General features: G+C 43.9%; 2 protein-coding genes across 2 annotated transcripts in view; one reads left to right on the forward strand and one right to left on the reverse strand.

The window, feature by feature from the left end:
* The window catches only part of LOC125428577 (zinc finger protein 665-like), a 44,970-nt gene that overhangs the window by 17,453 nt on the left and 1,389 nt on the right, over window positions 1-26,128 (reverse strand). The window contains exons 3-6 of the mRNA XM_048488930.1: window positions 25,798-25,912; window positions 22,810-22,880; window positions 22,417-22,543; window positions 18,607-19,998 (exon numbers count right to left, since the gene is read on the reverse strand). Of these exons, the coding sequence (XP_048344887.1) occupies window positions 18,607-19,998; window positions 22,417-22,543; window positions 22,810-22,880; window positions 25,798-25,912 (1,705 nt within the window). The remainder of the gene's footprint in view (window positions 1-18,606; window positions 19,999-22,416; window positions 22,544-22,809; window positions 22,881-25,797; window positions 25,913-26,128) is intronic.
* LOC125428900 (zinc finger protein 665-like) overlaps window positions 1-26,128 on the forward strand; it is a 41,372-nt gene that overhangs the window by 2,252 nt on the left and 12,992 nt on the right. The window contains exons 2-5 of the mRNA XM_048489609.1: window positions 148-277; window positions 4,379-4,482; window positions 5,149-5,278; window positions 7,835-9,633. Coding sequence (XP_048345566.1) covers window positions 148-277; window positions 4,379-4,482; window positions 5,149-5,278; window positions 7,835-9,633 — 2,163 coding nt within the window. The remainder of the gene's footprint in view (window positions 1-147; window positions 278-4,378; window positions 4,483-5,148; window positions 5,279-7,834; window positions 9,634-26,128) is intronic.

Below are 26,128 nucleotides of genomic sequence, written 5' to 3' on the forward strand. Positions count from 1 at the left end.
GAAAAGACATATTCACCTTAATTATGCCCGTTCATGTTTACAGAACTGCATGCATTGTGTTCATTAGTTGAGTGACTGATGGGATTCTTTCATACTTGAATGCTGGAGGACAGAAATAAATCATCTGACAATATTTTCCTGTTTCAGAGATCCATAGTGTCCTTTGAGAAGGTATCCGTGTTCTTTACAGAGGAGGAATGGCCTCTCCTGGATCCAGACCGGAGAAGACTCTTCTGGGAAGTGATGGAGGAAAATTGCGAGACCGTGACCTCTCTGGGTGAGGATCTTTGTCTTTTAATTGTGATCCTGGAAGAGAAGGGAGGGGGTGTCATCTTCCTTTAATCCTGTGATGACCACTTCCTTCTTGCTTTGTATATACATATATTTGCAAAATATTGTTTCTTTCTTTCCAAGGTATATCACTGCCACCAGGAATTTAATTCCAACCCCCTTTATAATTTTTCCAAATGTACTGTGCCTGAGCTCTAAAACAGTTTCTGAAGGTTTGTGTGGGCCTGAGGAAGAAACTCTCTTAAGTGACTGGTGTAGTATTCCAGATCAATTTGAACAAACGGAAATGTTATTTCTAAATTTCCTTTAGCTTAGTGGTTACAAGAAGTAATTTATCTTATCTGTACAATGAGTAAAACAATTTGAGGCAATAATTTCTGGCTTAAGTGACTTTTACTTCAAAGAAATCTACTCTCTCAGTCTCTTATACCTCTGTGACCATGTTCAGATTTGACTCCATTTCTGGTCTCCCAATGTCTTCTATGTGTACTCTACCTATTTCTTTGGATAGTTTTATACTTCGTATAACACTAGGAAGGATTCTGGTCAGAAATCTGCTTTCTAGACATTTAACATAATACAGTTATACTTCAGCCCTTTATCACTTTCAGTTTATGACAGACTGACCCTCCCCACAAACGAAAAACATTTCCTGCCTCTCTCAATTGTCATCCCATCACCCGACTCTCTCATCACCCTTTTACCCCCCCTTCCTCTTGTAACTTATTTCTCATTTTAAGAAACACACACACATATTTTAAAATCGCTACAGACCCTGTTTGATTTCAGGGCACTGTTCCCTTTGCCACAGAGGAGCAAACCAAATTCCCACATCTGGGGATGTCATAATGCCTGAAAAAGAAAACATTAAATGCTTAGATGCTGTAAAGAGCAACCTGCTGATAAAGAGAGCTATGACTGGGAGAGATGGACGATCTCCGGTCAGGTTTCTGCTAGGCAATTCCTGTGGCTCCTGTTTTCTTCTTCAGCCTTTCTATTCTGGCACAGAGTAGTTCTCCCACAGTCTTTTCTTTAAGTGAGTGAGCCTGATGGGAGGAGGGGAGGTATGGTCTTGTTTGACTGGGCCAGAGAAGGGATTCTGTCTGAGTAGCAGAGCTCTTGTTCTGCATTCGTGATTCAATTTCTGGCTCTAGAAAAAGGTTTAGACAGGAGGCCCTTTATTGCAGGATTTGGAAAGGCCCCTGCCGGAGGCTATCCCAACGCACCTCCTTGGAGCAAAATCACCTGGGCTTATTGTCATTTTTATTATTAGTTATTATTGTATTTGTATCTCACCTTCCAGCTGCCTAGTCAGGGCAGTTCACATCACAAATCCAATAAAATACATCTACTAATCAACCACTCCAAACAACAGCAGAACCAAACTGGAATAAAAACCCCACAGGGAGAATCTGCAACAGTGGTGCCAAAGGTCAGAAAATAACTTCCCTGCTCAAACAACCTATATGTTTTAATTCTAAACAAGATTGGGTAGTCCGAGAACAAAAATATACTCAACTTGACTAGTGGTCAGAGGGGAAACTGGTGGGGAACGTGGGAGAAAGGGGGGAAAGAGGGAGGATGAAAGTCCAGGTGAGCAGGTTAAAAACACAGTTATGGAAAACCATCACTGTCCTCTGTCAGAAGACTGGCAGAACATTTCTGTCTTGCAGACCGTCTTAAGCTGGGTGAGGTCTTTGAATGCCTGTGGGGCAACATAGGACTCCTTTGACAAAGTATTCCACCAGGTAGTTTCCTAGTCACACCGTTTAAGCATTACATCATGTAGCACAGGGAAGCACCTTTTGTTTCATGCAGAAGATTATATTTTCCACCCTTCCTTTCTGTATTATCCCATAGTTTACATTTGATTCCATTGCAAACCTCTCAGAAATAATCTGGGCCATGATAATGCAGTTCCCTTCTTTTCTGGCATTACTAGCCCCTTCATCATCCCTAAACTGGTGGCGTATTTTTCAGTGCCTACCCTTATTTCCTTATTTATTTGTTTGTTTGTTGGTTGGTTGGTTGGTTGGTTGGATTTGATATATCACCACATCCCCTAAGAGCTCTGATGAGGTATGCTTGTCACAAAAAGCAGTCAGACAGACAGATATGTCCTTTTATTGAAATAAAATAAACTCCCAACTCCCCCACTGTCCTCACCAACCCCATAGCTCGCTGTCCCATCAGTATTCCCAGCAGGAAGGACCCCTGCACCCTGCCTGAGGTAGCACCTGAAGTTCTGTTTAGCTACATTTTCCTCCTATAATCTTAAATATTGTCAATATAGTTCCTGCCTTCAAATCTTTCTTTGCTGCTCCCTGTACAGGATGATTCTAATCTTAACCATGTTCATGATGACCTCTTCACTGCCAAGGTTATCCTGGTCCAGGGGACCTCCACAAACCTCCCCACCCCCTTCCTGTTTCCAGTTGTTATAGTGGGAGTCTACTGTTTCTTGCCCTGCTTTTCAACTCCATATCTTTCTGCAATGCAAGATTTAATGCTAACTTTCATGCTGAATGAGCAACTTTGCCTAGAGTTGCCCTCCTCCAGGTACACTTGGAGATCACCCTGATTTACAGCTGATCTCCAGACTACTTATATCAGTCCTCCTGGAGGAAATGGCTCCTGTGAACGATGGACTCTACGCCATTATACCCTTCTGAGTTCCAGCCCATCCCTGAACTCCACCCTCTTTAGGCTGTGCCCTCAAATTGCCAGGCATTTCCCAACCTTACAAGGCTAGTTTTGCCTCCTGACAAAAGAGTTGTGGCAATTCTGGAGGAACCAGAAGCTTCAGAGATCATCCTTTCCTGCCAAACCATGGGAAAAATTATTGCGCCCCCTCCTTCCCTTTCCTTCCCAACCGTGTTTACATCTAGGGTCCCTTTACCACCATTGGGGCCCAAAGCCTTACTCCTCCCTTTTTTCTTTTTTTGTTGAGCAGGGTTTTAAAAATGGGTTATTTGCAGGATGCTGTTTTTATACTGTTTATTGTATTGCACTGAACGCTGCTTTTAATGGGGTTTTTAGCGCTTATGTTCTTGGAGTTATATTGTTTTATGATCTGTATTAGTTGGATACACTATCTGTTTTTGTGTGTGTTATGTTGTGCACCGCCCAGAGCCCTTTGGGGGAAGGGCGATATATAAGTCTGATTATAAATAAATTAAATAAAATTGTTGTGTCCTCTATTCCCATCTCACAACAAGCCTGTTAGGTCAGCCTGGTCCAAAGACAGGCAGCTACCTTCATAGGAATTTGAACTCATGATCTTATTCTACCATTCCAGTGACTGCCCAGAAAAGCTCTGAATGGCCAAGGATGTGGTTAATCCCTCTATGTCTGTTCATATAGGGGATGTTTTCCACCCTGATGACTCTGCTGCTGGCACTTTCCTGGCTTCTTGTGAGTAAACCTTTGCTTCCATTGCCATGGAAGGATGTCGTAGAGGCAGGATGGTCTGATTCTATTCCTTTTTAGCATGGCAAGTCATTTTATCATCCTGAAGTGGATGACCAGTTTTAGACACCTAACTTTATCTTTTGAGGAATTATGTCTTCCACCACCCTCAGCCGTTTTCCAATGCCAGTAGCAGCTGGTATGGGGAAAGATCTGTGGATTTCCTGGTCCAGGATGTTCCGGTTCCTTTCATGTTTGCCATGCCGTTTTGGCAGGAGGGATCTCATTTTCCACTGTACCCCTGTTACACTTTCTTTTTTGTTCTTGTGCTATAAGCCTTCCCCTCAGTGACAGGATAGCAGGTGATAGGGTAGCAGATGCCATGACTTTGGGTCACTGCTGTAAGTTTGTAATGAGCCTGAAGAGGACATAAATCATTGAATCAGGGAGTGCCATAAAACAAGAAAAAATATATATTCGTATACATAAAAAGCTGCCCCAAACAGCAACAAGTGAGCAAGGGAGTCTTCTCTTCCATGTTCCCAAATACCCTGGAATTTTTTATGCCTGCTAGGTAATTGTTGCAGGAAACCACATTTCATAGAAGTTCCTGCGAGCACTAAAATATGCAACCTTTCTTGTCCTAGGTAATCAAAGATGGTTTGTTTCTTTTCTCAAGGTACAGAAGGAAAAATATGGAATGTGGAATTCCACAGGTTCTCTCTTCTTTCTTTTTTCCCATGGCTGGAGGGAGAATTTGGCTTTTGTACCTCTGCAGGAAAGGTGAGTTTAGGATTTTCTCAGCAACTCTTGGGCAAAAATAGAGAAGAGAGAAAATATGTTTTCTCTGAAGTGTGATTCCAGTTAACATCACATTCAAGAAGACCTCTGTACTGGAAACTGCTCTCAAGGTTTGTTTTGCAAGAGGCCATCTACTCCACTCTTCCTGTCTGTTCTCTTCCTCCCTCCTGGCTTCTCAGGAGTAAACCGTCACTTCCATTGCAAAAGAGCAGAGGGATATTTTGGGCTAATCTGGGCCATGATGTTTCCATTCTCTTTATTTCTTCCACTGTTCCTGATGATATTAGTGGTCAATATTGAGTCTACTCATTTTCATTGTATTATTGTACTTAGAAATAATCCCTCTTCCTGCCATCTAATCAATTAGTACACAATCCTCATTATTAAGCTCATAAGACCAGAGGTCGTGAGTATAAACTGATTTGACCAGCAGAAGCACTGCAATTTTCTGAGCTCATTGTTGTTGGAGAGGCTCAATGTACTGTAACTGTAAAGTGCTGAAAGAAACAAAGAATGCAATTTTCTTTTTCACTGGTTTGTGGTGTTCCATTCTGTCTGTCAGTTGAGTGGCCAATGGGATTCTTTTTCTCTTTTGAATGTGTGGGGACAGGATGAGATAATCAAGCAGAGTACGTTTTCATCTTTCAGAGATCCTCAGTGTCCTTTGAGGAAGTAGCCATGGTCTTTATGGAGGAAGAATGGGCTCTCCTTGATCCAGGCCAAAGAAAACTCTTCTGGGAAGTGATGGAGGAAAACTGTGAGACCATGGCATCTCTGGGTGAGGATCTTTGCTCTTTTATGGTGATCATGGACAAGAAGGGAGGGAGTGGCATCTTCCTTTGACCCTCTTTGATTTCAGGGCACATTTCCCTTTGCCACAGAGGGAAGAATCAAAACCCCACACCTGGAGATCTTTCAGTGCCTTCAAAAGAAAGGATAAAATACACTGATGCTGCAAAGAGAAACGTGTCACTGAAGAGAGCCAGCATGGTATATTAGTTAAGAGCGGCAGACTAATCTGAAGAACCGAATTTGATTCCTGCACATGAGTGGTGGATTGGTGTCTGGGGAACTGGATTTGTTTTCCCGCTCCTACACATAAAGCCTGCTAGGTGACATTGGGCTAGTCACAGTGCTCACAGAACTCTCTCAGCTCCATCTACCTCACGAGGTGTCTGTTGTGGGGAGTGGAAGGGAATGAGTTTGTAAATCGCTTTGATACTCCTTACAGGAAAGACAGGATATAAATCCAAACTTTTCTTCATCTTGTTCTGATTGGGAGAGATGGATGTTGCCTGGTTGTAATCCTCCTGTCGATCCTGTCAGATCCCTCTAACTCCTGTTTTCGTCTTTGTTTCATTTTGACATGGAGTTTCTCTCCCACAGTCTTTTGTTTGAGTGAGTGAGGCTGATGGGAAGAGATTTGGAATGGCCTTGCTGATTTGACTATACCAGAGAAGAGGCCCTGGCTGAGTGGGAGTGCTCCAGTTCTGCATCTTGAATGTCCATTTTTTAATCTATGGCACTTGAAAAAGGGTTTAGACAAGAGGATCTGTGGTTGCAAGGATGGGAAAGGTCCCTGCCTGAGGCCATCCTGAGAAAACACCACTTAGAGTGGAATCAGCTGGGCAAAATGGAAAATTGCAGGGGAAGGAGAAGTGGGAGTTCACTTGGACAAAGGTGTTACGTGGGAGAAGAGAAGCCAAGCAATGGATGATGTATCCAGGCTTCAGGTAAGGAATAGGAATTTGTGAGGCAAAATGGATTTTCCTCTAGCATTGACAGATTTCCCTAGCAACCTACAGTGATAGGGTGGGGGCTTAGTGCCAGCAAAATGAGACCTAGGCACACAATGGAAATGACATTATTGTATCTCTAGTGATGTGGGGATGCTTTAATTATTATACAAGCTGTTTTACCATAGAGTTTTTTGCCCAAATAAGAGAGTGTCTCCACATCACTGGTGACATGATGATGATACTTTTATTGCAATCCAGAAGTAATGTTGCCTGCAACAGAGGCCTAGTTTCATACCTCTTTTCTTCCTGTAGGAACACAAACTGGCTTGTAATGTTCTTTTCTCTACCCAATCCTCACAACCACCTTGTGAGGTAGTTTAGATTGAGAATTTATGCCTGGTTCAAGGTCAGCCAGCAACTTTCAGTGATGACATGGGGATTTGAACCTGGACCTCCTAGATACTAGACGCTCTACTTACTAAACCTAATTGTCTCCAGCAGCTGTACTGAGGACTTATTTGGCTTATGCTTCATCTTTTATCTTGACAGTGATTCAAAAGATCCTGACCTGGATAACCTAGGCTAGCCCAATCTCCTCAGATCCTGGAACTAAGCAGGGTTGGCGGCCCTGTTTAGTACATGGATAGGAGACCTCCAAGAAATACCAGAGGAATTACATGGAGGCAGGCAATTGCAAACCCCTTTGAATGTCCTTTGCCTTGAAAACCATATGGGATCTCCATAAGTCATCTGTGACTTGCTGGCACTTTCCACCACCCCCAGTGGTTCAAAGAGGCTTCCACAATTCTCTGCTCCTGCATTTTATCTTCCCAACAACGCTGTGAGGTGGGTTACACTGTGCGTGTCTGATTGGCCCAAAGTCTTCCAGTGAGGTTCCAGAGCAGAGTGGGCACCAGATCTGACACTCTCAGACTTTACAACCACTCTACCACGCTGACTTCTGCCATGCAAATCTTGTTATATTGAGGTACCTGGCTTGGATTGTTGCTGACCCTGACCCAGGCGAATCCTCCCTCAAAGGCCAAAGCCCTCAAAAAGGCACTGTTACCCTCCCCTGCCTCTAATGGACAGAAACCAAGGCTGGAATATTGACTTACTGCCTGGAGTCCTAACAAAAATTTCAGAAGGCATTTGTTTTTATTACTTTTAGGTGCACCTTTTCCATACATTTTTCTGCAAGCCTGAGTCATTTTCCAGTTTGTAGAAGCATCTGGATTGCCTGTCCATGTCTCCAATCTCTAAATTTGATTCCATATTTTATTCCTTTTATTTTTTTAAAATCATGTCAATAAATTTAAAGATTTGGTTAAAAAATATTTATCTATTCGGTTTCTCAGTTGTCCCTGCATGAACATCAGAAAACTCTTGAACTTGAATGTGGTCAGAGTGACTTTCTGCAAGAAAAGAAAGGAACCCTCTCCCTTTCCTTTGGTCACCCATTTATTTTTTCCCTTACTGAGGTTTTTCCAGGCCCCAGTCTTTCATTATGGAAAATACCACTTACCACTGACTGTCTCTCCTAACTAGGAATTGTACCTTTTCATTTTTATTTGATTTTTGCCTCTCTTTTGCAGTTGCAGATGTGAGGGAGATGGTGTGTGTGAAGGAATTCAGAAGGAGAGTTGTGGAAATAGACAGCTGTCTGCAGGCAGACTCAAAATCTTGGGATGAAGCGGTACCAAAGCGAGAGTGCAGAAGGAAGAAGGAATCAAAAAACAAGCAGATGAAGGAACTGGTTGCCTGTCAGAGTACAAATCAACCTGAGGCCTCAGCCCAAAAGAGAACACAAAAGAGAAAGATAGAGCACAAGGATCTCCTGAATCAGAGAGGATTCAGTTGTAAATTCAGTGTTAAAATATGTCAGAATGTTACAGCATGGTGGAAAACATATAAATGCTTGGTATGTGGAAAGTTCTTCTCTCAGAATGGCCACCTCACTTCACATCAGAAAGTTCACACAGAAGAGAAACCATGTAAATGTTTAGAGAGTGGAAAGTATTCCTCTCAGAATGGCCACCTAACTGTCAAATCATATCAAAAGACTCACACAGTGGAGAAGCCATATCAATGCTTACAGTGTGGAAAGTGCTTTTCTTGGAATGCCAGCCTAACTGCACATCATAAGATTCATACAGGAGAGAAGCTGTATCAATGCTTAGAGTGTGCAAAGTGCTTCTCTCAGAATAGTGACCTAACAAGGCATCAAAAGATTCATACAGGGGAGAAGCCATATAAATGCTTCAAGTGTGGAAAGTGCTTCTCTCAGAATGGCAGCCTAACTGCACATCAAAAGGTTCACACAGGGGAGAAGCCATATAAATGCTTGGAATGTGGAAAGTGTTTTTCTCAGAACAGCAACCTTATTAGACATCAAAGGTTTCACACAGAGGAGAAGCCATATAAATGCTTGGAGTGTGGAAAGTGCTTTGTTCAGAATAGTGACCTAACTAAACATCAGAAGGTGCACACAGGGGAGAAACCATATAAATGCTTACAGTGTGGAAAGTGCTTCTCTTGGAATGGCTACCTAAGTGCACATCAAAAGACTCACATAGGGGAGAAGCAATACAAATGCTTGGAGTGTGGAAAGTGCTTCTCTCAAAATGGCCACCTGAGAGCTCATCAAAAGACTCACACAGGGGAGATGCCATATAAATGCTTAGAGTGTGGAAAGTGTTTTTCTCGAAATAGTGACCTAAATAGACATAAAAAGATACATACTGGGGAGAAGCCATATAAATGCTTAGAGTGTGGAAAGTGCTTCTCTCGGAATGACCGCCTAATTGTACATCAAAGGATTCACACAGGGGAGAAGCCATATAAATGCTTGGAGTGTGGAAAGTGCTTTTCTTGGAACATCAGCCTAATTGCGCATCATAAGTTTCACAAATGGGAGAAGCCATATAAATGCTTGGAGTGTGGAAAGTGCTTTTCCCAGAATAGTGTCCTAACTAAACATCAGAAGATGCACACTGGGGAGAAACCATATAAGTGCTTGGAGTGTGCAAAATGCTTTTTGCAGAAAAGTGACTTAACAAGACATCAAAAGACTCACATAGGGGAGAAGCCATATAAATGCTTGGAGTGTGGAAAGTGCTTCTCTCAGAATGGCTCCCTAACTGCGCATCAAAGAGTTCACACAGGAGAGAAGCCGTATAAGTGCTTGGAGTGTGGAAAGTGCTTCTCTCAGAATGGCCCCCTACGTGCACATCAAAAGATTCACACAGGGGAGAAGCCATATAAATGCTTAGAATGTGGGAAGTGCTTTTCTCAGAATGGCCACCTAAATGCACATCAAAAGATTCATACAGGGGAAAAACCATATAAATGCTTGGAATGTGGAAAGTTCTTCTCTCGGAATGGTAACCTAACTGCACATCAAATGGTTCACACAAGGGAGAAGCCGTATAAGTGCTTGAGAAAAGAGCTCTCAGAATAGTAATCTAACTAAACTTCAGAAGGTGCACACAGAAAAGAAGGCATATAAATGCTTGGAGTGTTGAAAATGCTTGTCTTCAAAAATCAACCTAAGAGCATCTCAAAAGGTTTGGCAGTGCTGGGTTATCTGGTACAGCTGTACAATCTCTTTGGTGATTCCTTAAAGACTGAGGACAGTGAATTGCAATTGATAAGAGAACCTGCTCCCACCATGGGATGGTTTGTGGTGTCTTGCAGGGGGTGATTGTCTCACCACTGATTTTTAAATTAAAGTGTATTAAATTTCTATCCAAAATACTTAAAAATGTCCAACATATATTGTTTGTCATCCAGTTCTTAAATCAATATAAATCAGTTAGCATGATTATCGCATCATGGTTTTCTTGGCTTAACTTTCCTCTCTTCCAGGTTTCTTTACTTACAACTATTCATCTCTGTGGAGACACCCAGCTTGTTATACATATGTATAATAAAAGATTACTAAATTGCTTAACTACAATTTCTAATGATCAATTCTTTAATCTGTATTAATCATCTTAACCAGAACTAAATATATAAACCCACCTTTTCCCAGATTTGCATATGATTCTATAACTTCACTCTTCTTGTAAATACTCAAGTGCAAAGTCTGCAGTTGTCAGATTCATCAATGTCGTCATTTTTCAGAAGTCCTGTTAATTTAACCATATTTGTTAATTTGAATGCTTTGTCTAACCACATTTCTTTAGTAGGAGTTTCTTTAATCTTCCAGAGCTTTGCAAAGGTTATTCTTGCTGCTGTTATTGTCTACCATCTATATGCACCTCCTTGTTGGGTTGATCTGGAGGTTTGGACTGGGCTGTCATCAATATACAGATAACACCCAATTGTATCTGATTATGGATGCCGCCCCAGCCGTGATGGAGCTGCAATGGAATGGATGAATGAAGTTAAATCCAGCTAAGACAGAAGTCTTGCGGTTGAGCCAAAAGAGGCAGGTAGATGACTATCACTTGCCGACTCTTGGCAGCTAGTTGTTGTGCCAACCTTTAAGAGTTTGGGTACTTTCCTTGATGCCTCCTTGTCTATGGAGGCTCAGGTGGATTACGCCACTCGTGACATTTTACCACCTTCACCAGCTGGAACAACTGACACCCTTTCTGTCCCAGACCAAGTGTGCTGCTTGGGCACCAAATTAGCCACAGTTATCCATGTAAAGGTTATCTCTAGACTCTAGACTATCTCTAGGATGCTTCATTAATTTAGCAAGAATTTACTTGTGGCCCCTGGCCCAAGGGAAGTCCAACTGTCCTCCACCAGGTCCTGGACCTTTTCAGTCCTGGCCCCAACCTGATGAAATTCTCTGTCTAGTGAGTCCAGGGCCCTGTGGGATCTCTTGCAGTTTCACAGGGCGACAGAGCTGTTCTACCAGGCATGTGGTTGAGGCAGCAACAGTTATCATCTTAGGCCTCTCTTCCCCATGATCCCCCCAACCTTCTCTGATAATTTTGATCCTCTATGTGGTTTTCCTTATCAGTTAACTGGTCAGCGATGATGGGAAGAGGTAGCATCCTGAAGAGTAGTGTACTGGACTAGCTGCTGAAGCATTGGAAGTTCTTTCTTGGTCAGGCAGGTCTATGAAAGAAACAGTTAATTACCTTGTATATCAGACAATCTGGCCTGGATACCCAGCATTCTAGTTGCTGGAAAGAATGGCCGTCAATCGTTCATTTGATCTGGAGCAGCAATGTGCCCTCAGTATGATTTTTGGTAATGAGAGGCTTTGCCAATTGAATTACTGCTATCTCTGGTCACAACCTTCCCCACACCTCAAAAATCTGCTGGAAATAATTCTACCTGCCCCAGAACTCCCATCCTGTATCAGCCTTGAACTCTTAGCCCCTGGTATTTTCCGCCTCTGGTACTTGTCAGAACATCTTATCAGCCTTGAAAGATTGCTCAGATTCCTCAGCTGCAGGTGTGGTGGGGGTAATGTATCTACATTATATCCCTGTATTCCTACTACAAACTATAGCATTGAGGTGAAAACCTGTGAACCTAAACCTGACAGCTCCCCTGCAAATATAAGAAGTTTTAAAAATACAGGCCCCATTTTGAACTTACATACTTCACAGAGGCAATAATTGACTGGCCATGTCTTTTTTGAGTACAACAGATGACAGGGTGGAAAGGTCTATCCATGGCTACTAGCTATGGTGAATAAAGGACCTCCACATTCAGGAGCAATCACAGCTTCTTGTCACAGCTGGGGAGCAAAAGAAAGTGGGATCATCACAATGCATACAATTTTGAAGTGTTTTGTCTAATTAAAAGGCTCAGTTTCCCAAAGGTTGTACAACCTGACATCTGGGTTTAAGGGGGGATGAGTGCGTGTGCACGCAAGTATAATACACATTAGTCAGGAAGGATGCTCTTGACCTTTCTGTCCATCTCTAAAAGGGGCATGTGGTTGGACTTGTACATTTTACCCATGTCATTGAAACTTTGGATGCCATATCTCCCATTCCAGCAAACACTTTCCCTCCCAACAGCATTCTCTCTTGGTGCCTCATTACTCAACTGTGATGTTTTGTAACATTGGCCAGGACTCCCTTCTCCGAAAGCAGCTTAACCGCGGGGGGGGGGGGGGCTTCCAGTTCTTCTGACAGGCAAAGCTTCCTAACAGGCACATATCCATGCATCATTCCCCCCTCCCCTAAAGCAGCCAATCAACTCCTAGCCCCTTTAACAACCAGTGTGCTGCAGGGAACATGGACAAACACTGAGATAAAATTAGGAGAGAGATTTACCTTCAGGCCATCTATCCATCCAGCTCCGCTCTCTTGCAGTTCTCAACTCCCATACTGCAAGGGGTGTATGACTTGCTTAGGATACCCCACAAGCCTCGATGGTGTCGTAGAAGCCCTTCTTAAGGGCCTTCCATTTGGTCCTGCATTGGGCAGGTGCATACATGAAGCCATTCCCCCAGAGAATCTTGGAGATGACCCCATACGCACCCCCTGTTGGGCAGATGGGTACCATCTATTAACAGGCAGGCATAATTATGGTCCCAAATGGCCTGCATTAGGAGGGCACCCTCCCCTGCCTGCCAGAAGACCCCCTTCAGTCCCATATGCATGTTTGCAATGTCAAGAAATGAATGCCTGGGGGTGGGGGTGGGGAGTGCGGGAGTTCTGCTGGGCAATTTCAGTAATTAGCCAATTAAAAATAAAATACTCCTGCCCAGTTGCGCAGACAACCTGTTTGTCTTCTGTGTAGTGGTTGTTGCTTATTGCATTTAATGACACACACCACAACCCCACCCCAAACACAGACCTGTGGGAGATTCCGAAGGGCAATCAGGGTCCTCAGCTCTGCAGGAATATCTGGCCCTGGAGTGGGCAGCCCCAGCACAGGGACACCACTGTGGTCCTGTTCTCAGCCCCCTGGCCATCCCCCCACCCATGAAGTCCCCTGAGATTATTTCAGCTAATGCACCCAAAGCAATCAGGCTCCCTGATTCTCTAGGAATACCCCACCCTGAAGCTGGCAACCTCAGCACAGGGACACCAGTGCAGCCCTGTTATCAGTTCCCTGACCTTTCCCACCACACCCACCCACCTCCACACACCACCACCACCACCACCAGGAGTCCTTCAACTGATGTACCCAGGGCAATCAGGGGGCCCAGTTCTCCAGGAATACCCCACCCTGGAGTTGGCAGCCATGGGACAGGAAGTCCAGAGCAGCCTACTCCCTATTCCAAACACCTCTGGGATTCCACTGACCAATCCTCCCAGTGTAATCAGAGCACAGGATCTCCTGATGTTGCCCACTCTGGCGTTGGCATGGGCTCAGAGTCAGCCAGCCTGGAGTCCTCTGATGAGGAACACTGGCAGGATCACCCCACTGTGCTGGAGCTCCAGTCAACTGGGCCTCAAGCACAGCCAGAAGCCTCACAGGATGCAGACCGATCTGGCCCAAGTCAAGAATTGGAAGCCAGAGTGTGTACAGAAGCAACTCCAGCCACTGAGGGCCAACCTACTAGTCCACCCTGCTCACCTGAGTCTGCAAGGCAGCTGAGGATTTACACCCAGCAGGAACTGCTCTCTAAAAGGTGCAGTGCACGTTTGGAAGCCCTATGGCGTTGCAGAGAATGCTGCAAGTTGGCTTAGGATCAAGACTGAGCCACAGCACTGGCATATAAGAGACTGCTTTAGGATGTGGAAGTTGCAGGACCAACTTTGTGCCACATCTGCTTGCAGACTGATTCCTTGGAACTCTGACTGAGACTGGATCGCCTGGCCTCTCCTGGACCCTTGGCAGCCTCTTTCCAGACTTGCTTGGACTCTGTTTCTCTGGACTCAGAGTAAGACTGCTCTCTCCCACTCTTGCATCTGTGCCTGCTATCAGCTGGAACCTGACTCTCTTTGAGCCTGGCAGGACAGGACAGGACAGGCAGCTCCAGCATGGGGATACCAATTTGTCCCTGTTATCGCCCCATTGCCCATTCAGCCCCCGCTCCCCACATAAAAAATCCCTTGGATTTGCAATAGCCAACCATCCCCTGACCCCCAACAATGTCTACCCACTCTCAGGCTCCAGAGCCAAATCTGGATGGATTTTTAATGATTTCTGTATTGCAAATGGCTGTACCACCCCCACTGTACCCCATCCCCAATGTCCCACCTTGGGAGACGAGACAGTGAACACAAAAACCTTTAAAGAACAATAAACTTTATACAAAGTTATAATGTTAAAAACGGATCTTAACCACAAACAGAACTTGAACTCTTAACACAGCAAAGCAAATATATAATAGGCATCACTGAAACATGGTGAGATGAGCCTCATGATCCAAATGTAATAATGGGATGGAAGTGATAGAATCCTTAGGTGGGAGTGTCCATGGTCTCTTGGAGTATTCTAGACTTTAAGAAAGCTGATTTCAGTAAACTACTGGACATGATCCTTTAGTTAAGAATACTAAAAGAGAAGGGAGTGCATGATGGATGGGAGTTTCTTAAAAGTGAAATCTTGAAGGCACAATTTCAAACAGTTCTGATGAGGTTAAAACAGATGTTTAAGGAAACCAGGATGGATGTCTAAAGAACTTTCAACTGAGCTAAGATTTAAAAGGGACATGTACAAGAAATGGAAAAGGGGGGAAATGACCAAAGTGGAATTCAAACAAATAACCAGGGTGTGTAGGGAGAAAGTGAGAAAAGTTAAAGGGCAGAACAAACTCAGGCTTGCCAGAGAGCTTAAAATAAATTTTAAAGGCTTATTTGGTTATGTCCGTAGCAAAAAGGTGATAAAGGGTATAATAGGGTAACTGCACAGAGAACATGGCAAAGTGCTAACAGGGGATGGAGAAAAGGCAGAATTACTCAACACCTTTGCCTCAGTCTTCTCCAAAAAGGAAAACAGTGTTCAATCGGGGGAAATAGAACAGAAGATACAGTAAGGGAAATTCAGCACAGAATAAATAAATAGATAGCACAGGAATACCTGCCTACTTTAAATGAACATAAATCTCAGATGAACTACATCCCCAGGTATTAAAAGAACTGGCAGAGGTAATCTCAGAACTCCTTGCTATAATCTTTGAGGATTTCTGGAGATGGGAGGAGGGCAAATGTGGTCCCCATCTTCAAAAAGGGGAAAAAAGAGGACCCAAAAAATTACTACCCAGTCAGTCCGGTATCAATACCCGGGAAAATCTAGAGCAGATCATTAAACAGACAGTCTGTAAGCACTTAGAAAGGAATAATGTGATTGTTTAAACATAGGTTTCTTAAAAACAAGTCATGCCACATCTCTTTCTTGATTGACAAGCTTGGCGGACAAAGGGAATGGTGTGGATGTAGCATATCTTGATTAGTAACATGTGGTCCAGACAATGTTACTATTGGATGGATTTGTAATTGGTTCACTGACCGAACACAACACCACAAATTGCACAGGAGTCAGCAGTGTGATATGATAGACCAGAAAGCCAGTACAATTTTGCACCACATCAATAGGTGTATAGTGTCTCAATTGAGGAAAGTAATAGTACCTCTCTATTCTGCATTGGTCAGACCTCACCTGGAATACTGCATCCAGTTCTGTGCACTGTGATTCAAGAAGGATATTGACAAGCTGTAACAGATCCAGAGGGCGACCAAAATGGTAAAAGGTCTGGGATCCATGCCCTACAAGGAGACTTAGGGAGTATGTTTAGTCTGGAGAAAAAAATTAAGAGGTGACGTGATAGCCATGTTTAAATATTTGAAGGGATGTCATGTTGAAGAGGGAGCAAGCTTGTTTTCTGCTGCTCCAGACAGTAGGACAAGGAGTAATGCATTCAAAAGAAATTCCTCCTAAACATTAGAAACACAGGAAAAGAAATTCCTCCTAAACATTAGAAAGAACTTCCTGATGGTAAGGGCTGTTTGACAGTGGAATACACTTCCTCGGAGTGTGGTAGAGTCTCCTTCTTTGGAGGTTTTTAAACAGAGGCTGGATGGCCAACTGTCAGGAGTGCTTTGGTTGTGTATTCCTGCATGGCAGAGGGTTGGACTTGATGGCCCTTATGGTCTCTTCCAAGTCTATGATTCTAGGCTTGCTGCTGCATTCTAAATCAATTTTTATTTATGGGTCAGTCTCAAAGGGAGGCCTGCATAGAACAAGTTACAATAATCCAACCTGAAGATGATGGTTGCATGGATGACTGTGGCCAGGTCTGCTCAGGAGAAGTAGGGGGCTAACTGCATAGCCTGTAGATGATGAAAAAAGGTGACCTTAGCAGTCTGTATGACCTGGGCCTCCATAGTTCCCCCCCCACACACACACACAAGGGGTCAGGGGGACCTGGCCAGCTTATTTCAGAGCCATCTACGGACTACAGAGATAAGTTCCTCTGGAGAAAATGGATACCTGGGAGAGCTGATTTTATGGCATTGTAATCCATTGTAATCCATTGTCAGCCGCAGGCTCCACTCCAAATCTCCAGTAGTGTCCCCACAGGGATCTGGCAATTTACCCCCTCCATCCCTCCCAGGGTCAAGGGGGCCTGGCCACCTTATTTCACAGCCATCAATACCCAGGGCAATCAAAGCAGCAGATCATCTATGGGGGGCAAAAATGTCCAGGGTGAAATTAAATTTCTTCCCTGGTGTCCTTTTCCTGATGTCCAGCAAGGTTTCCTCTCAGTAAGGCCCTTTCTACATATCTAGTGTAGCTTCTCTTCTTCAGCTCATTTCTTAAGCTATTATTTTATTTATAGTGAACGCTTTAGGATTTGGAGCCCAGGGAGCAAAAGGTCACACAGCATGGACAGATAGTAAAGTTACTGCCATATTACCCACTGCAAGAAGCCAGTCCTGAGTCAGTCTGGCTGGCAACAGTAGGGGGAAAGCCCAGAGCTTCACTGAGGAAATTGCTAATTTATTTGCAGACCTGAGAGAGAATTACAGCATCCCAAGCAGCAGCATTTGAAGAGCACACAGGGGAAGAAGCAGCCCTGCACTTCTGTAAGTCAGCATTTTGGACTTGCTATGGTCTTGATGTTACCCAGTACCATTTGCTAGGGCTTGCCTGAGTTCAGAATGCACTTTCTGAAGGGCAGTGAAGATCCTGTCTCACCAAACATTGCTATATGCACAGCCCTTATGATTTAATGTATTGTCGAAGACTTTCATTGCTGGAATCAACTGGGTGTTGTATGGCTGTGGTCTGGTAGTTTTTGCTCCTAACATTTTGCCCACATCTCTGGCTAGCTCTTCAGTGGTGTGTCATGGTTAGATATGTTTCTCTAATACATCTCACCATGACACACCTCTGAAAATGCCAGCCGCAGATGAGGATGAAATATTAGGAGCAAAAACTACCAGACCACAGCCACACAGCCTGGAAACCCCACAACAGCCATTATGATTTAGTTTGACCCATGATTGTAAAGTTGTGTTTATGCAAAATGTCTGTCTTCTTGAAAACTAGAATACCTGAAGGTTTTCTGTTTGAAGGAATCTCCCAACCACTTTCCAGGCCACAATGGGTTGCCATTTGTTGCCTGCAAATCCTGACCTCAAAGATAAGTTAGGAGAGGGATCTGTGCAGCCAGGTCTGTGCTGCGTTTCATGAGAATATATAGAAATGATGCCTCCTGTGAAGTATTAGGACCTAATTTCTTCTTAGATTTTCCCTGGGTCAATGGATCAGGACTAGGGTGCTCAACGAAATGGGATTTAGGAGCCCTGCTGAAGCAGACAGAAAGCTCATCAAATATTACACTCTGTTTAGGACTTGTTCTTGAAACTGTTTATCCTCAACTATCTACAGGATCGATCTTTTTTCTTTTAGTTTTGTTTATTAGTGATGTCCTTTGCTGTCATTGTTTTTTTCTGAATAATGTACTTTATTGAAATGACATATTAAAATTAAAATACTTAATTACATCTATCCGGATTAATGAACAATTAATTTCTTACCTTCACTGACAATTTTGAAAAACACAAACTTTCAGCCTTTGGCCCACCACATAAATCATATAGAAATTAATTTCTCTTTGCTAATTTTTGAGCTTATTTTAGGGGGGTCATCTTTAGTGATAATTGCTAAAAAAGCCTTGTCAATTTCACTGGATTTTCTGCTTCTGTGTATTCCTGTCCTGAAAATTAAAAAGGAAGTCTGAGAATGGGGTGAATGCTGAAGGGGAGAAATGTGTGCATACCTGAGAATCAACACCAAAGAAACTGTATGTTCAAAGCAAAAGAAACCACACCTGTGTAAATGGCCTGTGTGTTATCTGCAACTGTCATTAAGATGTGAAATGGTTTGCCCCCATTTCAGTTTTTGAATAAATTTTTCACAATCTGAGCATTTCAAAGGTATCTCCTCTGTGTGGGTTCGTAGATGTGACTGAATCTCTTTCAACACTATGAACACTCAAAAGGTTTCTCCCCTGAATGGGTTCTTAAATGCTTTTGAAGATCTGTACTGCTACTGAAATTTTTTCCACACTCTGAGCACTGAAAAGATTTCTCCAAAGAGTGGGTTCTGAAATGCCTTTGAAGATTACCACTGTGACTAAATCTCTTTCCACACCCTGAGCACTCAAAAGGTTTCTCCCCAGTGTGGGTTCTTTGATGCACTTGAAGACTGTCACTCCGACTAAATCTCTTTCTACAATTTGAGCACTCAAAAGGTTTCTCCCCGGTGTGGGTTCTTAAATGATTGTGAAGATCTGCACTTACACTGAATCTCTTTCCACACTCTGAGCACTCGAAAGGTTTCTCCCCAGTGTGGGTTCTTTGATGCACGTGAAGACGGCTACTCCGACTAAATCTCTTTCCACACTCTGAACACTTAAAAGGTTTCTCTCCAGTGTGGATTGTTTGATGCAGCCGAAGATTATGACTCTGATTGAATCTCTTTCCACATTCTGCACACTCAAAAGGTTTCTCTCCAGTGTGGGTTCTCTGATGCACTTGAAGACTGCCACTCCGAAAAAATCTCTTTCCACACTCTGAGCACTCAAAAGGTTTCTCCCCTGTGTGTGTTCTTAAATGCTTCTGAAGGTAGTCACTCCGACTAAATTTCTTTCTGCACTCTGAGCACTCAAAAGGTTTCTTTCCAGTGTGAGTTTTTAAATGCTTTTGAAGATCTCCACTTCTGCTGAACCTCTTTCCACACTCTGAGCACTCAAAAGGTTTCTCACCTGTATGGGTTCTTTGATGCAGTTGAAGATGGCTACTCCTACTGAACCTCTTGGCACAGTCAGGGCACTCAAAAGGTTTCTCCCCTGTGTGGGTTGTTTGATGCAGTTGAAGATGGCTTCTCCGACTGAACCTCTTGGCACACTCAGGGCACTCAAATGGTTTCTCTCCTGTGTGAGTTCTTTGATGCAGTTGAAGAACGCTACTGTGACTGAATCTCTTTCCACATTCTGAGCACTCAAAAGGTTTTTCCACTGTGTGGATTCTTAAATCCTTTTGAAGATGGAATCTTTGGTGTCTAATGAACTCTGCTCCACAAAGGAAGCTCTTTCCATACTGGAAGCAATTATGCACCTTCTTTCCAAGGTGCTTTTCCAAACTGATATCATATTGAGTTTGATCTGATAAATTCAATCTCCAATCCAAGCTTTTGTATGTTTCCCCTGCCATGTGAATTGCACCATGGAAATCCTCTTGTTGGTGAGGAATGGGATTTTTGTTCATCTTCTCTTCATGCTTTCCCTCCATCCTTTCTGATCCCTTTTGATCCCTGAAGTTATATTGAAATTCTTCTTCCTTGTCACTTTCCAATTCCCCAACTGTCTCCTCAACATCATCGGCTGGAATAAAGAGAGAGAGATTATCAGAACTCATGCAACAACTCACAAATTGGGCACCCTTGATCAATGGACATGCATATTTTTTCCACGTTCTGAGCTTCTCTCCCTGCTGTACTCAACTTGAGCAGATGGTTACATCTTTTATCTGGCCAGGCTCTCCAATAGTGCTGTTTATATGTTCTGACTATCTCATCTCTCCCCAAAACTGCCTGAATGTACCTTAAAGAAAAAAGTGACAGAGAATCCTTCCCCTTCCTTCACATTTGACTTGCTATGCAGGTCTTTTGATTAAATACAAGAAGTTATCATGATAAGTAGGCCTGTGATTCTACAGAGAGTGTCCATGCTGGTATGATCAGAGCCATGAGGAGCTAGTTTTCGCTTCACAAAATATGTTTTCTGGGGGATGGGAAGCACCTCACCCAGTGATCCCAGATTTCCAAGGAGCCTTCCCATCATGTTAGGAAGAAACTCCAGTTGCTAGTGGGGCAGGCAAGGCTTGAAGGCAGCTTTGTGAGCTCTGTAGGGAAGGGTTGATGGATCTTCAGCCTTTTTCAGCTGCACTGATCTTAAATAACCTCCCACTACCTTCCCCTGAAATTATGACATGGCATGGTGGGCAGAGCAACAAAATGGCTGCTGCAGGAGGTGGAGCCATCCACAAAATGATTGCCACAGCTTAACTTCAGTAACACAGTGAAGATCCTTGTGCTTTGTTGGAAGCTGCTGCCAAAAGAACATTTAAAAAAAAATCATCCTAGCCAATCAAATCTCCTGTAGTCAATCAAAAGCCCTACCAGGTTAACCCACTTCCTAAAAAACACTTGGCAAACTCTAGAAAAGGTGTTGGTGGGGCCATGGTGTCAACAGGCACCACTTTGAGGACTGCTGATGTTGTTGAGTAGACTAGGGAATAGGAGATGGAGCTTTGTCTTCAGTCAGCAGGGAGTGTTCTCAAGTTAACAGCTCCTTTCCCTGGAATATCTGGTATTTAAGCTTTTCAGGTACCTTCCGAGCTTCCCAGATTTCAGGCCCAGAAAACCTCCCTTCCCATAATTCTACCAAACCCACACTGCAGTGTACAAGTGGGGGTGAGGTGGGGTGGGGTTTGAAAGTGCTATGGAAGTTGTGCAACCCTGGTGTAGGCTCCAAATCCACTTTCATCAGCATAAGGGAGATTTACTCTGGGGCACTTATGCCAGATCTGGAGAGTTGTGCAGGAGTGCGATGGAGGGGTGCCAGTGCAGCCATGGTGAAGTGGCCTCTGCTGACACCAAAGAGTTAGTTGGCTGGTGCAAAGTTATGGCTGCTAAAAACCATGGTGTAGGACTTTGGCTCCACAATAAGCACTTACCAATCACCCCACCACCACCACCACCACCACCATAGGGATTGCCTTACCCCCAAGATGGCAAACTGGTCAGGATGTTGACCAGCTCCCTGGACAGTGGCAATCTTCCTGGTGCTGTCCAAGGCTGATACACAGGGTCCAATGGTAGGACTTTGGGCAATTCAGAAACTCAAGCCAGAACCCAGCAAACTCCACAAGACAGGAGGCATGGTATGGGATTCTACCTGACAGAATCCTGCCATGGTGACTCAACATGATGGAAAGAGCACAGGCCAAGCAGTGTCCACAACAGGGTCAGCACTTGACAGAAAACCCACCCGGGAAAGCAAAGTCCACAAACTCTGTGGCTGAGCCCTTCCACTTAGCATTCATTGCAAGATGAACAGCTCTAGAACCAAAACCTATTTGGTGGTCACATAGACACAGGTAAGCTGGCACATTGAACCCCTAACACCACCTTTCCGGCTCCACCTCCCTCTGCCGGGGTTCAGAAGTCCTTGCAATCTGTTGAGAAACATGAGGTTTTTGTCTGTCTGACTTAAAGTCTCTCCTATATTCCTGGCTTGTTTGGCAGAAAGAGAAAAAGTGATGATTCTTGTATCAAGGAGGAAAGAAATCCAAGAAGGAAGAAAAATTCTTCATAAAGGGTGGAATCATGGTCAAGATCAAGGCACACAATCCCAACCAATATAAATGAGATGGATCCATTCCACATGACAGAGCAGATGACCATAATCCCATTCAGGCATAAGAGTGTGTTGTAAAGGTTGGCAACTAAGAAGTTAGGCCATGGCCCCTTCCAGAGTCTTTCTGGCCTCAGGCCTGGACAGCCTCTCTGGCTTGGGTGATGGCCACAAATGGCCCTGGACCAGCCAGGTGGTTTGGGTTGCTCTACCCAGCCAAGCTGAGCACTGCTTTTGCTGCCACCTTGCTAGTTCAAGGCCTCCATCAACGAGGTGCAACAAGACGGGCAGGCCTCAAAACAATCTATTGCTGGTCAAGGTTTGTTTCATACATTATCCCAATGGCAGTAATTTGAACCTTTGGCACCTGTGAAAGATCCTTACCCAGAGAGGACACACTTCCATAGTTCTCTACCATGACTTCCCAATGAAGAGCTCTTTGGCTGGGATCCAACAATGCCCACTCTGCCTGGGTGAAATACACAGCCACCTCCTCAAAGGAAAATGGAGTCTGAAAGAAGAAGCAGATTCTCAGATTCTCATGATCTCTCCTCAGAGAAGCAGATTCTCAGATTCTCATGATCTCTCCTCAGAGATCATGCCTGGCAGAGACTGTATTCTGAAAGGGGACAATCCAAGAGGGTACAGGATGTAGAAGCTGGCATAGGGAAAGAGAGGGGCATTCAGAGCTTCTGTCACTTGGACAGAAGGAGCAAAAGCCCCCCTGAGAAAGCAGAGGGGACCCAAGCTGTCCCCCCGCACCGCATCTCCCACTACCTGAACTGGAGGCACAGCAGCTGTTTCCACATCTCTGCCAAATCTTCGGTTTGATAGCATCTCCCCACTTCCTGCAAGGGAGAGAAAATTAGAAGGACATAAGAAAAGTCAAGCTGGATCAGACCAAGGGCCATCAAGTCCAGCAGTCTGTTTACACAGTGGCCAACCAGGTGCCTCTAAGAAGTCACACGCAAGACAACCACAGCAGATTTATTCTGCCTGTATTCCACAGTACCTAATTTATTAGGCATGTTCCTTTGATACTGGCAAGAATAAGTAGGCATCATGACTAGAATCCATTTTGAAAGCCCTATAGTCCATGAACATTGTCAGCTCCCCTCTTAAGTGTTAGACTAGACTTCTAATTTTGTTTGCTTGTTTGGCTCCTGCTTCACACACCTTCATTCCCAGGGCAGTGAAACCATACTCTGTGCGCACTCAACAGAACTTGTGATCATTTTTAGAAGAGAGATGCAGGATGGAAGCACCAGACTCCTTCCTTTCAGACTTCTGTGAAGGTGATTAATGCCCTCTTAACTCTGGACCTCAAAAAGGTGACTGCTGGATAAGACTCAAGAGCCCCTTAGTTCAGGCACAGGCATCTGTTCTCCCCCCAGCTGGGCCCTTCCACATGCCCTTGCATTTAGACTGGCAGGAGAACAAGAGGGGGCAGGTGATACTGTCACAAAACAGGTTGCTGTTACATCCAGTCAAAACCCAGATGTGATATTAACACATCAGTCGATGCGCTGGAAAATCTAGGGTAATACTGATGAGTTTCCAGAGTGTCTACATCCAGGTTGTCAGCCAAACAAGACATCAAGTCCACCTCATGCATCATCCATTAGGTGCCAGACACTGCCCTGGCATTCCAAACCCTGTATCTTGTTTCTGACTGTGGCCCACAGATACCCTTCTAAGGCCTGAAGCAGAGGCAAAGAGGTGTTCAGAGGTAGGCTTCCTGGGAACATAGAGCTTCCATTTATTCATGATGGCTTACAGCTGGGCCAAGATTTGTCTACCTTTCCTTTTTTTAAAGCACATGAGGTCCCACTGACAGAAAGATGATGAAATAGGAATATTTTTGTAGATGTAAATAAGGATGGATTTGCCTTCCATGAATCTCTCCACTCCACTTTCAGCTGAATGGCCATCACTACATCCTACTGCCCTGAGCTCCAGAAGTCTCTTCATTGTTTTGTGCAGAAGTTTTTTTTTCCCTCCTGTGTTGAACTTTCTATGCAACAATGTGCTCCAAACCCATCAGGGCACAAGGTACTTTTACCATGTGAGAGGGTATCTTGGCCACACTCCTGGGCCTGCACCGCACTCTGCCACTCCTCTGAGAGACCTCCTTTCACCTCAGACAGCTTAGCTCAAAATTTTGCAACAAAGACTGCCACTATGAATGGAATGAGAAATGTCAAGTATTGGAGCTGGAATCAAAAAAGGAAGAGACACTAGAGACCACACTGCAAATTTACATTGGTTAATAGAGCACATGAGAGAATTTCAGAAGAAAAGCAGCTTCTGTTTCATAGATTACAGAAAGCTTTTGATTGTGTAAATCATGAACAGCATGGCTGGTTTTAAAGGAACTGAGTGTACCACAGCATGTGATGGTTTTGATGCGCAACCTGTACTTTGGACAAGAGGCTGCTGCTATTGGAACAGAATATGGAGAAACAGAATGGTTTCCAACTGGAAAAATGTTAGACAAGGATGTATCTTATCTCTCCAGCACTTCATACTGTTTGTGGAACATATCATAAGCTGGGTTCGATTTAGATGAAGGGGAAGTGAAAGTTGGGGAAAGGAACAATAACAATTTGAGATATGCTGGTGATACTACATTACTAGCAGAAAATAGCAAAGACCTGAAACAACTTCTAATTGAAAGTTAAAAGAAAAGGTGCCAAAGTGGAACTACAGCTGAATGTCGAGAAGACAAAATGTTGTTGTTGTGGTTGTGGTTGTGGTGGTGGTGGTGGTGGTGGTTGTTAATTGGGTTTATAGACCGCCCTCCCCCGGAGGGCTCAGGGCGGTGAACACACAATAGAGCACAGTAATAGATTAAAATCCAATAAATATGAGTTAATATGGCTCTAATAAATAAACCCTATCTTATTAAAATACCACATTATTAAAATTAACATTGAACTAACATTAAAACAAGATGGCACCAGCTTCAATTCACCCAGAGCCCCAAAAGGGGGGGACGGGGCGGTGGATCCACTTGATGTTATAGAATAAGGAGAGGGAGAGGGAGGGGGCTATTGGAGAATTACTATTGGAGAATTACTCAACTTCAAGGTTGACAGGGAGGAAATTGAAATTGTTCAAGACTTTCTATTCTTTGATTCCATCATAAAGCCAAAGGGAAACTGTAGCGAAGAAATCAGAAGGAGATTGAGACTGGGAAGGACAGCCATGAAGAAGCTAGAAAAAATTCTTAAATGTAAGGATGTGTCACTGGCAACCAAGATCAAGTTAATTCAGGACATAGTATTACTATGTATAGGTGTGAAAGCCGGACAACTCAGAAAGCCGGCAGGAAGAAAGTAGATTCCCTTGGTATGTGGTGCTGAAAGAGAGTGCCATGGATACTGTAGACTGGCAAAAAGAGAAATAAGTGGGTTTGAGATCAAATCAAGCCTGAACTGTCCCTAGAAGCTGAACTGAGGCTATCTTACTCTGGTCACATTGTAAGAAAAGAGCCACTGCAAAAGACAATAATGCTAGGAAAAGCTGAATGCACCAGGGAAAGAGAAAGACCCCGCATGAGATAGTTTGATTGTATTAAGGAAACTATGATCCTCAGTTGGCAAGACCTGAACAAGGCAGTTAAGAATAGGATATTTTGGAGGACAATGATTCATAGAGTCGCCATGAGTTGGAAACAACTTTACAGCACTTAACACACACAAACCTCTTATTCTACAACTTCACAATATGCCCCAATAGCATCTGGGCACAAGAAACTCTTACCATGTGAGAAGGAATCTCGGCCGTGCTCTTGAGCCTGCGCCCCCAGCCACTCCTCAGAAGGAGATCCTTCTGCCACAGAGAACTTAGCCTCCATCTTCACTGATGGTCCCAAGGTCTAAAACAACAGGAAGAGAGACAGGTAAGAGAAGGAATGGACCAGGCTGAGGAGACGGGTCCTGTCCCACTCCCAGACTCTTGCAGAGACCAGCAGAGCTTCTTCAGCTACAGGGGCAAGAATCTTCCCAGCCTAGTGAAATCTCTACTGGCACAAATATCTGGCAGGGAAGCCTCAGGAGAAGGTCACTCAGTGAACTGAGTGAATGAAACCCCC

The sequence above is a fragment of the Sphaerodactylus townsendi genome, linkage group LG03 (genome assembly GCF_021028975.2).
Source record: "Sphaerodactylus townsendi isolate TG3544 linkage group LG03, MPM_Stown_v2.3, whole genome shotgun sequence".
Lineage (NCBI taxonomy): Eukaryota > Metazoa > Chordata > Lepidosauria > Squamata > Sphaerodactylidae > Sphaerodactylus > Sphaerodactylus townsendi.